Source organism: Pseudorasbora parva, chromosome 13 (assembly GCF_024679245.1).
Source record: "Pseudorasbora parva isolate DD20220531a chromosome 13, ASM2467924v1, whole genome shotgun sequence".
Classification (NCBI taxonomy): Eukaryota; Metazoa; Chordata; class Actinopteri; order Cypriniformes; family Gobionidae; genus Pseudorasbora; species Pseudorasbora parva.
In genome coordinates, this window is record NC_090184.1 from 27,104,792 (window position 1) to 27,116,989 (window position 12,198).

The 12,198-nt window shown below is 43.7% G+C and overlaps 1 protein-coding gene across 1 annotated transcript; it reads right to left on the reverse strand.

Moving 5' to 3' along the window:
* Window positions 1-3,771: 3,771 nt before the first annotated feature.
* Window positions 3,772-8,853, reverse strand: LOC137038772 (uncharacterized). Its single transcript, XM_067413651.1, has 2 exons — window positions 7,333-8,853; window positions 3,772-4,017 (listed from the first exon to the last, which is right to left on the reverse strand). The coding sequence occupies exons 1-2, from the start codon at window positions 8,452-8,454 to the stop codon at window positions 4,015-4,017; spliced, it is 1,125 nt and encodes a 374-aa protein (XP_067269752.1). The 5' UTR covers window positions 8,455-8,853; the 3' UTR covers window positions 3,772-4,014.
* Window positions 8,854-12,198: the final 3,345 nt, after the last annotated feature.

Here is a 12,198-nt window from a genome sequence, read left to right on the forward strand (position 1 = left end):
AAAAGCTTTTCATTGTCATTGGATTTTCTTTTCAACACTACATGTGTAAACAGCGCACAAGTATTTAATAAAAACTAAAGTTTTATTCAGCAATCCAACTGCATCCCAGATGGTTTTAAACATTTATACTTTCACTTTGTGGTGTTATGCAACATACGGACATACTAAACACATCTAAGACATAGCTTATAAAATGTAATTTTTGAAATGTCTTTTTGTACAAATTGTAGAAATGTGTTAATTGCATTTGATGACACTGAACATACACCACCATTCAAAGTTGGGGTCAATAAGATGTTATTGAAGTAAATACAATGGCTTGAGAATCACACACTGTAAAAATTGTTTTGTTGGTTTAACTTAAAAAAGTAAGTAACCTGGTTGCCCTAAAACTTTAAGTTTATTGAAATATATTTTTGAAAAATGTGATAATAAAATCAATTTTATCAATAAAACTCAACTCAATAAAAATTTGAGTTGATACAATGAAATACAATTAAGGTTTATTAAATAGAAACTCAAAATATTGCATCTGAACCCCAAATTTGATAAATCATGAAAATAGCACAATTTGGCATGTTTCACTGCATCATCATAAATAAGACACAATTACTCAATATGCTTACAAAATATTTTAATAATATTTGAATAAAGGTTGTCAATCCTCAAAATGTTTTATTGTATTAACTCAATTTTATTTTTATTTCAATGAACTCAAAATTAAGGCAACCATGCAGGTAACAAAAAAAATATTTTTTTTTTTTGCAGTGCATTTGATAAAAATACATTAAAAACAGTATGGTGAAACTATTGCAGTTTTGACTTTTGTAATATAGTTTAAAATGTAAACTTAAAATGTATTCCTGTGATATAAATCTGAATTTTCAGCATAATACTCCAGTATCCTCCAGAAATCATTATGCTGATTTTACTGCTCAAGAAACATTTCATATTGTTATTATAAATGTGGTGCTGATTCACATTTTTATGGAAACCTCAATAAAATAAAATAAAAATCAGAAATCTTTGATGAATAGAACGTTCAAAAGAATAGTATTTATTTTAAGTAATATTTTGTAATAGTGCACTGTAAAAAACATTTGGTTGGTTTTTGTTGGTTTAATTTAAAAAAGTAAGTAACCTGGTTGCCTTAAAATTTTGAGTTTATTGAAATTAAAAATTTGAGTTGATACAATGAAAGACATTTGTTTAATAAATAGAAACTCAAAATATTTTTGTATCTGATCCACATAAAAAATTTGATAAATCATGAAAATATAACTATTTGGCATGTTTCACTGCATCATCAGAAATAAAACACACACACAATTACCCAATATGCTTACAAAATCTTTTAATAATATTTTAATAAAGGTTGTCGAATCTCAAAAAAATGTCATTGTATTAACTCAAGATTTTAACTTCAATGAACTCAAAATTTTAAGGCAACCAGGTAACTTTTTTCTAAATAATTTTTTACAGTGTGTTAATGTCTTTACTGTCTCTTTTGGTCAATTTAATGCATCCTTGCTGAATAAAATTATTAATTTCTTTAAAAACAAATACTGATACAAACTTTTTAACTGTGGTATATTTAATTGATTAAATACAATAAAATCACACTTTAAGTATGAATAACTACAATTATAATGAGCTTTGCATGCATTGGTATTAGTCAACAGGTCACAAAAAATACACACACACACACACACACACACACACACACACACACACACACACACACACACACACACACACACACACACAAACACGAAATTACAAAGAAAGAGACAGGCAGACAGAGAAGAAAGTACCAGAGTTCGGCTATCTATCATTTTGTCACTCTTGTGTGCTCAGTATCCTCATGGGTGTCTCCTTTCTGTCTCCATTCTGCAATTAAGGGCTGTTTCCCTCACTTACTCTCATTTGAAAGACAAGCTCTCTCTCTCTCTCTCTCTCTCTCTCTCTCTCTCTCTCTCTCTCTCTCTCTCTTCTCTCTCTCTCTCTCTCTCTCTCTCTCTCTCTCTCTCTCTCTGTCTGTCTCTCTGCTGAACAGCAATAAAAGGTTCTATACACAATCAGGTCAAAAACAGAACAGGAGACAACTTTGTTCGCATGTGTGTGCTCATGTGCATTGTTTACATATTTAACATGTGAGCATTAGTGTCACACTGCTGCCACATAACCAAGGTGTTTTATGCAGGCCCTACTTACTGTGAACGCATAGTTGGTCTCTGTGCATCTAAATTCATTTTAATAGTTTTCCTCTACTTTAAAGCGATGTTTTAATGAAATTTGTCAAGTTTGCAAAATTTGTAAGGATGCTGTCAACTAAACACAGAAGCATAACCTGACAAAATAACATCTAAAACTTTATAAACAACCAAAAAAAGTGACAAGATCAGCTTCACAGCTCAAAAGTATGGTGGCTGAGAGAGCTTAGCACACTGCAATGAGGAAAACACAAGCAAATAGAATAAAACACAAGCCAATTAAGCAAACATCTTTGTCAGTTTGAAAACATGTGTAGCAAATACTCTCAACACACAGAAATACTCAAAACACACATACAATCAGTTTGTTAAAATAAAGAAGAAAAGAAGAAAAAAAATTCTGGCCATCGACAAAACCACTGATGAGACATTGGACAATAAGCATGTCCCAGCAAAGTTCATCACTTGTTTACTTGCACAAATTCAGCTTTGGATCACAGACAAAAAAGAAAAAAAAGAAAACAAAATTAAAACATGTGACCCTGGACCACAAAACTAATCATAAGTGAGTATTTACAGGGCTTTTCTGTCTTTGGTTGCGTTGTGAGTTTTAGCAGTGTGTTTCTGTCTTTGGTTGTGTTGTGAATATTAGTAGGGCGTTTATGTATTTAGTTGTGTTGTGAGTATTACTAGTGCATTCCTGTATTTGGTTGTGTTCTGGGTATTTGCAGACGTTTCTGTATTTGGTTGCACTGTGAATATTAGCAGGATGTTTCTGTATTTGATTGTGTTGGGAGTATTAGCAGGATGTTTCTGTATTTGGTTGTGTTGTGAGTATTTGCAGATGTTTCTGTATTTGGTTGTGTTGTGAGTATTAACAGCGTGTTTCTGTATTTGGTTATGTTGTGAGTATTTGCAGCATGTTTCTGTATTTGGTTATGTTGTGAGTATTAGCAGCGTGTTTCTGTATTTGGTTATGTTGTGAGTATTAGCAGCGTGTTTCTGTATTTGGTTGTGTTGTGAGTATTTGCAGACGTTTCTGTATTTGATTGTGTGTGAGTATTTGCAGGATGTTTCTGTATTTGATTGTGTTGTGAGTATTTGCAGGATGTTTCTGTATTTGATTGTGTTGTGAGTATTTGCAGACGTTTCTGTATTTGATTGTGTTGTGAGTATTAGCAGCATGTTTCTGTATTTGGTTGTGTTGTGAGTATTTGCAGATGTTTCTGTAATTGGTTGTGTTTTGAGTATTAGCAGGGCGTTTCTTTATTTGGTTGTGTTGTGAGTATTAGCAGTGTGTTTCTGTATTTGGTTGTGTGTGAGTATTAGCAGTGTGTTTCTGTATTTGGTTGTGTTTTAAGTATTAGCAGTGTGTTTCTGTATTTGGTTGTGTTGTGAGTATTTGCAGGATGTTTTTGTATTTGGTTGCGTTGTGAGTATTTGCAGGATGTTTTTGTATTTGGTTGTGTTGTGAGTATTTGCAGACGTTTCTGTATTTGGTTGTGTTTTAAGTATTAGCAGGCGTTTCTGTATTTGGTTGTTGTAGTAAGTTCGATAATGGAAGGAAGGAAGAGGACACGGGGGTCGGCTGGACGGTTGATACTTTCTTTATTTATAACTCAAAACTTGTAATAAACTTCACAACACACACTGCGGTGTGGATTCTCATAGACGCTCGATTACTTCCGGGTCGGCACTTCCGGCTTCCGGTAACTCAGTCTCTGTGCGCTCGTATCAACCGTCCGATCTCTCTCTCCTTGATCTCCGGTTCCACCGAGGTTTTATTCCCTCTCCGCGCTCATTACTAGAACAAGAGACAGGTGTTATTAATCTGCTTCCAATCCACTCACTTACCGCTTGTCCCGCGGCTCTCTCTCCCGCTGCAGACCTCGCTGAACCACGCCCCCCTTGCCACATACCCCCACCGCCCGACTCAGGCCGGGGAGCCGTCCGGCCTGCAGCCCCCCCCCCCCCCCCCATTTCTGGAGAGGAAATCGGCCACAGCCATCTGAGCACCCGGCCTGTGGACCACCTGGAACTTAAAAGGCTGAAGAGCTAGATACCAACGGGTGATCCGCGCGTTGGTATCCTTCATGCGGTGGAGCCATTGGAGAGGAGCGTGGTCCGAACAGAGGGTGAACTCCCGCCCCAGAAGGTAGTAGCGGAGGGTGAGAACGGCCCACCTGATGGCAAGGCACTCCTTTTCGATGGTGCTGTACTTAGCCTCTCTCTTCGAGAGCTTACGGCTAATGTACAGCACCGGCCGCTCTCCCCCCTCCACCTCCTGGGCCAGGACTGCGCCCAGCCCCCTGTCCGACGCGTCAGTCTGCAACAGAAAAGGGAGAGAAAAGTCAGGGGAGTGTAAAAGCGGCCCGCCACATAGAGCAGCCTTAACTCGGGTGAAGGCCTGCTGGCACGGCTCCGTCCATTGGACCGTATCTGGTAGCCCCTTTTTAGTAAGGTCAGTCAGGGGGCTGGTGAGGTCCGAATAATTTGGTATAAACCGTCTATAATATCCCGCCAGCCCCAAGAACTGCCTTACCTCCTTTTTGGTCTTGGGCCTCGGGCAGGTCGCAATTGCGGCGGTCTTATCAATTTGGGGACGCACCTGTCCATGACCCAAGTGGAAGCCCAGATACCTTACCTCCACCCGCCCAATTGCACACTTCTTCGGGTTGGCCGTGAGCCCCGCTCCCCTCAACGACCTCAAGACCGCCCGGACATGCTGCATATGCCGCTGCCAATCGTGACTGTAAATCACGATGTCGTCCAGGTAGGCAGCAGCATATGCGGCATGGGGACGCAAAATCCTGTCCATGAGGCGCTGAAAGGTAGCGGGTGCCCCGAACAAACCGAAGGGAAGCGTGACGAATTGGTGCAATCCGAACGGCGTGGTGAAGGCTGTTTTTTCTTTGGACAATGGAGACAAGGGGATCTGCCAATAGCCCTTTGTTAAGTCCAATGTCGAATAAAATCGAGCCGTGCCCAGCCGATCAAGCAACTCGTCAACCCGCGGCATTGGATACGCGTCGAATTTCGACACTGCGTTCACCTTGCGGTAGTCCACACAGAACCTGACCGAGCCGTCGGTTTTAGGGACCAAAACGATCGGGCTCGCCCAGTCACTGTTGGACTCCTCTATTACTCCCATATCGAGCATTGCCCCTAATTCTTCCTGAACTACTTTTTTTTTGTGTTCAGGTAAACGATACGGCCGGCTGCGAACTACCACGCCCGGCTCGGTCTCGATATGGTGCTGAATTAAGTCGGTACGGCCCGGTAGTGGCGAGAACACGTCGGCGAATTCCGCCTGTAGTTTTGAAAGATCAGTGAGTTGGGACGGTGAGAGGTGATCTCCCCCAGGGGCCAGTGCGACCGATTGTGCTTTGATGCTCGCCTCTGGCCCGAGATCATCCTCTCCCCCGATCACCGTCGCCAACAACACTGATTCGACCTCATTCCATTTCTTCAGGAGATTGAGGTGATATATTTGTCGTGCTCCGTTCCTATCGGACCGTATCACTTCATAATCGAGATCTCCAACCTGTCGAGCGACCTCAAACGGCCCCTGCCATTTCGACATTAATTTAGAGCTCGATGTCGGGAGTAATACAAGCACTTTCTCTCCCGGTGTGAATTTGCGTAGTCTCGTACCCCTGTTATACGACCGGCTTTGGCGGTCCTGGGCTTGCAACAAATTCTCCCTAGATAGCCGCCCCAAGGTGTGGAGTTTTGTTCGCAAGTCCAGCACATATTGAATTTCGTTTTTGGCCAAAGAAGGCCCCTCCTCCCAAGTTTCTCGTAGGACGTCCAGCACCCCACGGGGCTGTCGTCCGTAGAGAAGCTCGAAGGGGGAAAACCCCGTGGAGGCTTGCGGGACCTCTCGCACAGCGAATAAGAGGGGTTCTAACCACAGATCCCAATTTTTGGCGTCTTCCTGTACGAATTTACGGATCATGGATTTAAGAGTGCGATTAAATCGTTCGACCAAGCCGTCTGTTTGTGGGTGATAGACGCTTGTCCGAATCGATTTGATGCCCAATAACCCGTATAATTCGCTTAACGTGCGTGACATAAACGCCGTGCCTTGATCAGTGAGGATTTCCTTCGGAATCCCCACTCGGGAGATTAAACGAAACAGTGCGTCCGCAACACTCTTCGCCGAGATGTTGCGGAGAGCCACTGCTTCCGGATATCGTGTTGCGTAGTCCACGATAACTAGCGCAAAACGATGTCCGCGTGCGGATCGCTCTAATGGCCCGATGAGGTCCATCGCAATTCTCTCGAAGGGGACCTGCATTAATGGAAGGGGGCGCAATGGCGCTTTTGGGGAGGCCAGGGGATTCACCAACTGACATTCAGGACAAGACGCGCACCACCTGCGCACATTGTCGTGAATGCCTGGCCAAAAAAATCGGGTCATTAAACGATTCAGCGTGGCCGCCTGTCCCAGGTGGCCCGCCATTGGGTTAGAGTGAGCCGCCTGGAAAAGCATTTCCCGGCGGCTCTTTGGTACTAACAACTGGGTTGTATCCACTTTTGTCTGAGCGTCTTGGGTCACTCGATACAACCTATCCTTAATTATGGCAAAATAAGGATACGTGACGGGCAAGGCGGGTTGAAGGGACTGACCGTCGATAGTGCGGACCTGTTGGAAAGCATGTTTTAGAGTCTCATCTTGGGACTGCTCCAGAGGGAAGTCATCGCGGTCCGAGAGAATCAGTCTCTCGACCCCGCTCGTTTCCTCTGAAGCGGTTCCCGAGGGCCCCGCATCAGTCTCGCCAACCTGCACTCGCATCGCCCCGTTCCTAGCCTTGTTCTCCCAAGCGGCATCCGCGCATAACGACCCCAATAATGCCGGAAAGGCGGGCCAATTTGTCCCCAGAATTAGCGGATGCCGAAGGTGGGGACTAACCGCCACCTCAACACTATGATTTTCTCCCCTAAACTGTATCGTGACTGGGACAACCGGATATTCCACCACATCCCCGTGCACACACCGCACCTTAACCATGCGGCTTGTATCCAATGCCCCCGGTTGCATCAGGCTTTGATGGATCGAGGTTTGGTTACAGCCGGAATCCACCAAGGCCTGATATGTACCCCCCTTGATACTCACAGGAATTTGGTACTCTCCTGCTTGATCAGGGGTGGTCCGCTGGAAGTCCGGGACCCGGATCATTGTCCCGACGTCCATCATCGGACATCGGTCCACAAAATGGTCCGGGTCGCCGCACCGCCAGCAGGCCAGCCCAGGCCTGCCCGCCGCCCCTGCGGCGGGGAGTGGATTGGAAAATGAGCGCGGAGGGGGGGTGGAACCGGAACCGTTATCCCCGCCCGACCCCAGCAGCCCCGCCCCCCTGGGCGGGGCCCTCGAACTCCCGTATTGCCCTGGGCCCATTCCACCCCGACCTCTGGGGGGAATACGAGGGGGCCCTGGAGGGCGGGACCTAGGGAGAGGGACAGGGCGAGAAGGAGAGACAGAGGGGGGAGAGAGAGAGGGAGAAGTTAGTAGGGGCTCGCCGACCCCCGGGCACGCCACCAGATGGTCCTCCGCCAGGTTGATGGCCGTCGTCAGCGACGTGGGCCGGTGGCACTGGACCCACTCGGCGGTCTTCCTGGGGAGCCGAGCGATGAACTGCTCCAGTACCACCAGATCGACGATGTGGTCCACGTCGCTTCCACCGGCCAATAGCCATTTGCGGCACTCGTCCCGGAGCTGTTGGGCCATCGCGAAGGGCCGACCGGCCTCACCCCACGCCAGCGAGCGGAACCGCTGTCGATGCTGCTCGGGGGTCCGGCCGACCCGCTGGATGATGGCCCTCTTTAGGTCTTCATAATCCAGGAGGTTCGCCACCGGCAGTTGTTGAGCGGCCGCCTGGGCTTCTCCCGTGAGCAGTGGTATGAGGCGCACCGGCCACTGTGCCCGGGGCCACCCGCAGGCCTCCGCTGCCTTCTGGAACAGTTCGATGAAGGCCTCGGGATCGTCCTGTGGCCCCATCTTATGTAGGGGCACGTGGACCGGTGCGCTGGCGAGCCCGGCGGCTTCGGTGCAAACCTCCCGGGCTGTCCAGCTCCGGAACCTCTCGCGGTCCTCTTGCTGGCCGCGGACGATGGCCTCGAAACGGCGCTCCTGGTCCGCCCGCAGGTCCAGCATGGACTGGTGTTGTTCCTGGTGGAGGGCCGCGAGAGCGGTGATGATGTCCGCAAACGGCGTGGCGGAGGGCGTTGGTGTTGTCATGGCGGCGGCGCGGTCCTACTTCCTTCCCGGGTTTCGGCACCACTGTAGTAAGTTCGATAATGGAAGGAAGGAAGAGGACACGGGGGTCGGCTGGACGGTTGATACTTTCTTTATTTATAACTCAAAACTTGTAATAAACTTCACAACACACACTGCGGTGTGGATTCTCATAGACGCTCGATTACTTCCGGGTCGGCACTTCCGGCTTCCGGTAACTCAGTCTCTGTGCGCTCGTATCAACCGTCCGATCTCTCTCTCCTTGATCTCCGGTTCCACCGAGGTTTTATTCCCTCTCCGCGCTCATTACTAGAACAAGAGACAGGTGTTATTAATCTGCTTCCAATCCACTCACTTACCGCTTGTCCCGCGGCTCTCTCTCCCGCTGCAGACCTCGCTGAACCACGCCCCCCTTGCCACAGTTGTGTTGTGAGTTTTAGCAGTGTGTTTCTGTATTTGGTTGTGTTTTGAGTATTAGCAGTGCATTTCTTTATTTGGTTGTGTTGTGGGTATTACCAGTGTGTTTCTGTATTTGGTTGTGTTGTGAGTATTAGCAGTGTGTTTCTGTATTTGGTTGTGTTTTGAGTATTAGCAGTGTGTTTCTGTATTTGGTTGTGTTGTGAGTATTAGCAGTGTGTTTCTGTATTTGGTTGTGTTGTGAGTATTTGCAGACGTTTCTGTATTTGGTTGTGTTGTGAGTATTAGCAGTGTGTTTCTGTATTTGGTTGTGTTGTGAGTATTAGCAGTATGTTTCTGTATTTGGTTGTGTTGTGAGTATTTGCAGACGTTTCTGTATTTGGTTGTGTTGTGAGTATTAGCAGTGTGTTTCTGTATTTGGTTGTGTTGTGAGTATTAGCAGTGTGTTTCTGTATTTGGTTGTGTTGTGAGTATTTGCAGACGTTTCTGTATTTGGTTGTGTTGTGAGTATTAGCAGTGTGTTTCTGTATTTGGTTGTGTTGTGAGTATTAGCAGTATGTTTCTGTATTTGGTTGTGTTGTGAGTATTAGCAGTGTGTTTCTGTATTTGGTTGTGTTTTAAGTATTAGCAGTGTGTTTCTGTATTTGGTTGTGTTGTGAGTATTAGCAGTGTGTTTCTGTATTTGGTTGTGTGTGAGTATTAGCAGTGTGTTTCTGTATTTGGTTGTGTTGTGAGTATTAGCAGTGTGTTTCTGTATTTGGTTGTGTTGTGAGTATTAGCAGTGTGTTTCTGTATTTGGTTGTGTTTTAAGTATTAGCAGTGTGTTTCTGTATTTGGTTGTGTTGTGAGTATTAGCAGTGTGTTTCTGTATTTGGTTGTGTTTTAAGTATTAGCAGTGTGTTTCTGTATTTGGTTGTGTTTTGAGTATTAGCAGTGTGTTTCTGTATTTGGTTGTGTTGTGAGTATTAGCAGATGTTTCTGTATTTGGTTGTGTTTTGAGTATTAGCAGTGTGTTTCTGTATTTAGTTGTGTTTTTAGTATTAGCAGTGTGTTTCTGTATTTGGTTGTTTTGTGAGTATTAGCAGGCGTTTCTGTATTTGGTTGTGTTGTGAGTTTTAGCAGTGTGTTTCTGTATTTGGTTGTGTTTTGAGTATTAGCAGTGCATTTCTTTATTTGGTTGTGTTGTGAGTATTAGCAGTGTGTTTCTGTATTTGGTTGTGTTTTAAGTATTAGCAGTGTGTTTCTGTATTTGGTTGTGTTTTGAGTATTAGCAGTGTGTTTCTGTATTTGGTTGTGTTGTGAATATAAGCAGTGTGTTTCTGTATTTGGTTGTGTTGTGAGTATTTGCAGATGTTTCTGTATTTGGTTGTGTTTTGAGTATTAGCAGTGTGTTTCTGTATTTAGTTGTGTTTTTAGTATTAGCAGTGTGTTTCTGTATTTGGTTGTGTTGTGAGTTTTAGCAGTGTGTTTCTGTATTTGGTTGTGTTTTGAGTATTAGCAGTGCATTTCTTTATTTGGTTGTGTTGTGGGTATTAGCAGTGTGTTTCTGTATTTGGTTGTGTTTTGAGTATTAGCAGTGTGTTTCTGTATTTGGTTGTGTTGTGAGTATTAGCAGTGTGTTTCTGTATTTGGTTGTGTTGTGAGTATTAGCAGTGTGTTTCTGTATTTGGTTGTGTTTTAAGTATTAGCAGTGTGTTTCTGTATTTGGTTGTGTTGTGAGTATTAGCAGTGTGTTTCTGTATTTGGTTGTGTTGTGAGTATTAGCAGTGTGTTTCTGTATTTGGTTGTGTTTTAAGTATTAGCAGTGTGTTTCTGTATTTGGTTGTGTTGTGAGTATTAGCAGTGTGTTTCTGTATTTGGTTGTGTTGTGAGTATTAGCAGTGTGTTTCTGTATTTGGTTGTGTTGTGAGTATTAGCAGTGTGTTTCTGTATTTGGTTGTGTTGTGAGTATTAGCAGTGTGTTTCTGTATTTGGTTGTGTGTGAGTATTAGCAGTGTGTTTCTGTATTTGGTTGTGTTTTAAGTATTAGCAGTGTGTTTCTGTATTTGGTTGTGTTTTGAGTATTAGCAGTGTGTTTCTGTATTTGGTTGTGTTGTGAATATAAGCAGTGTGTTTCTGTATTTGGTTGTGTTGTGAGTATTAGCAGACGTTTCTGTATTTGGTTGTGTTTTGAGTATTAGCAGTGTGTTTCTGTATTTGGTTGTGTTTTGAGCATTAGCAGTGTGTTTCTGTATTTGGTTGTGTTGTGAGTATTTGCAGACGTTTCTGTATTTGGTTGTGTTTTGAGTATTAGCAGTGTGTTTATGTATTTGGTTGTGTGTGAGTATTAGCAGTGTGTTTCTGTATTTGGTTGTGTTTTGAGTATTAGCAGTGTGTTTCTGTATTTGGTTGTGTTTTGAGTATTAGCAGTGTGTTTCTGTATTTGGTTGTGTTGTGAGTTTTAGCAGTGTGTTTCTGTATTTGGTTGTGTTTTGAGTATTAGCAGTGTGTTTCTGTAATTGGTTGTGTTGTGAGTATTTGCAGGCATATCTGTATTTGGTTGTTTTGAGCATTAGAAGGGCCTTTTTGTATTTGGTTGTGTTGTAAGTATTTGCACACATTTCTGTTTTTAATTGTTTTGTGAGTTTTACCAGAGCGTTTATGCATTTGGTTGCATTGTGAGCATTATCAGTGCATTTCTGTCTTTGGTTTTGTTGGGAGTATTAGCAGTGCGTTTCTGTATTTGGTTGTGTTGGGAGTATTACCAGTACATTTCTGTATTTGGTTGTGTTGTGAGTATTACCAGTACATTTCTGTATTTGGTTGTGTTGTGAGTATTAGCAGGGCATTTCTGTATTCCAGTTGAAGCTTCATATTTTACTTTTAAACTGTGAAACTTGGCCCCATTTTCTTCTAAGTGCCTCATTGTAACCTCCATTCCTGCTTTGCTCTTTATGCCACAAGGGCTATCAGCTGAGATTAACATGTATTGAAGAATATTGCTTTATCATTAGAGTCTACTGTATGGAGTTGCATTGATGGTCTTACACTTTCAATTCTACACCCATGAAAACTCAAAAAATCTATTCAAGATTTGTAAAGCTGAAAAATACTGAAACATTTTTCACAGTGTAACTTATGGGTCCTTGAGGCAAATTTGTTCCCCATGAGTTAAAGAACTCTCATGTGAAAATTTAAGTCTCTAGCTCAAATCGGGTAGGGCCTGACGTTCTGTCAGTTGCTAGGCAACCATACATCCCAACTACACCAGAATGACATAAAATGCAATTAGCCACATACCCTTCATGCATGCCAAGTTTGTTGAGTTTCTACCATAGGGATAAAAAGTTA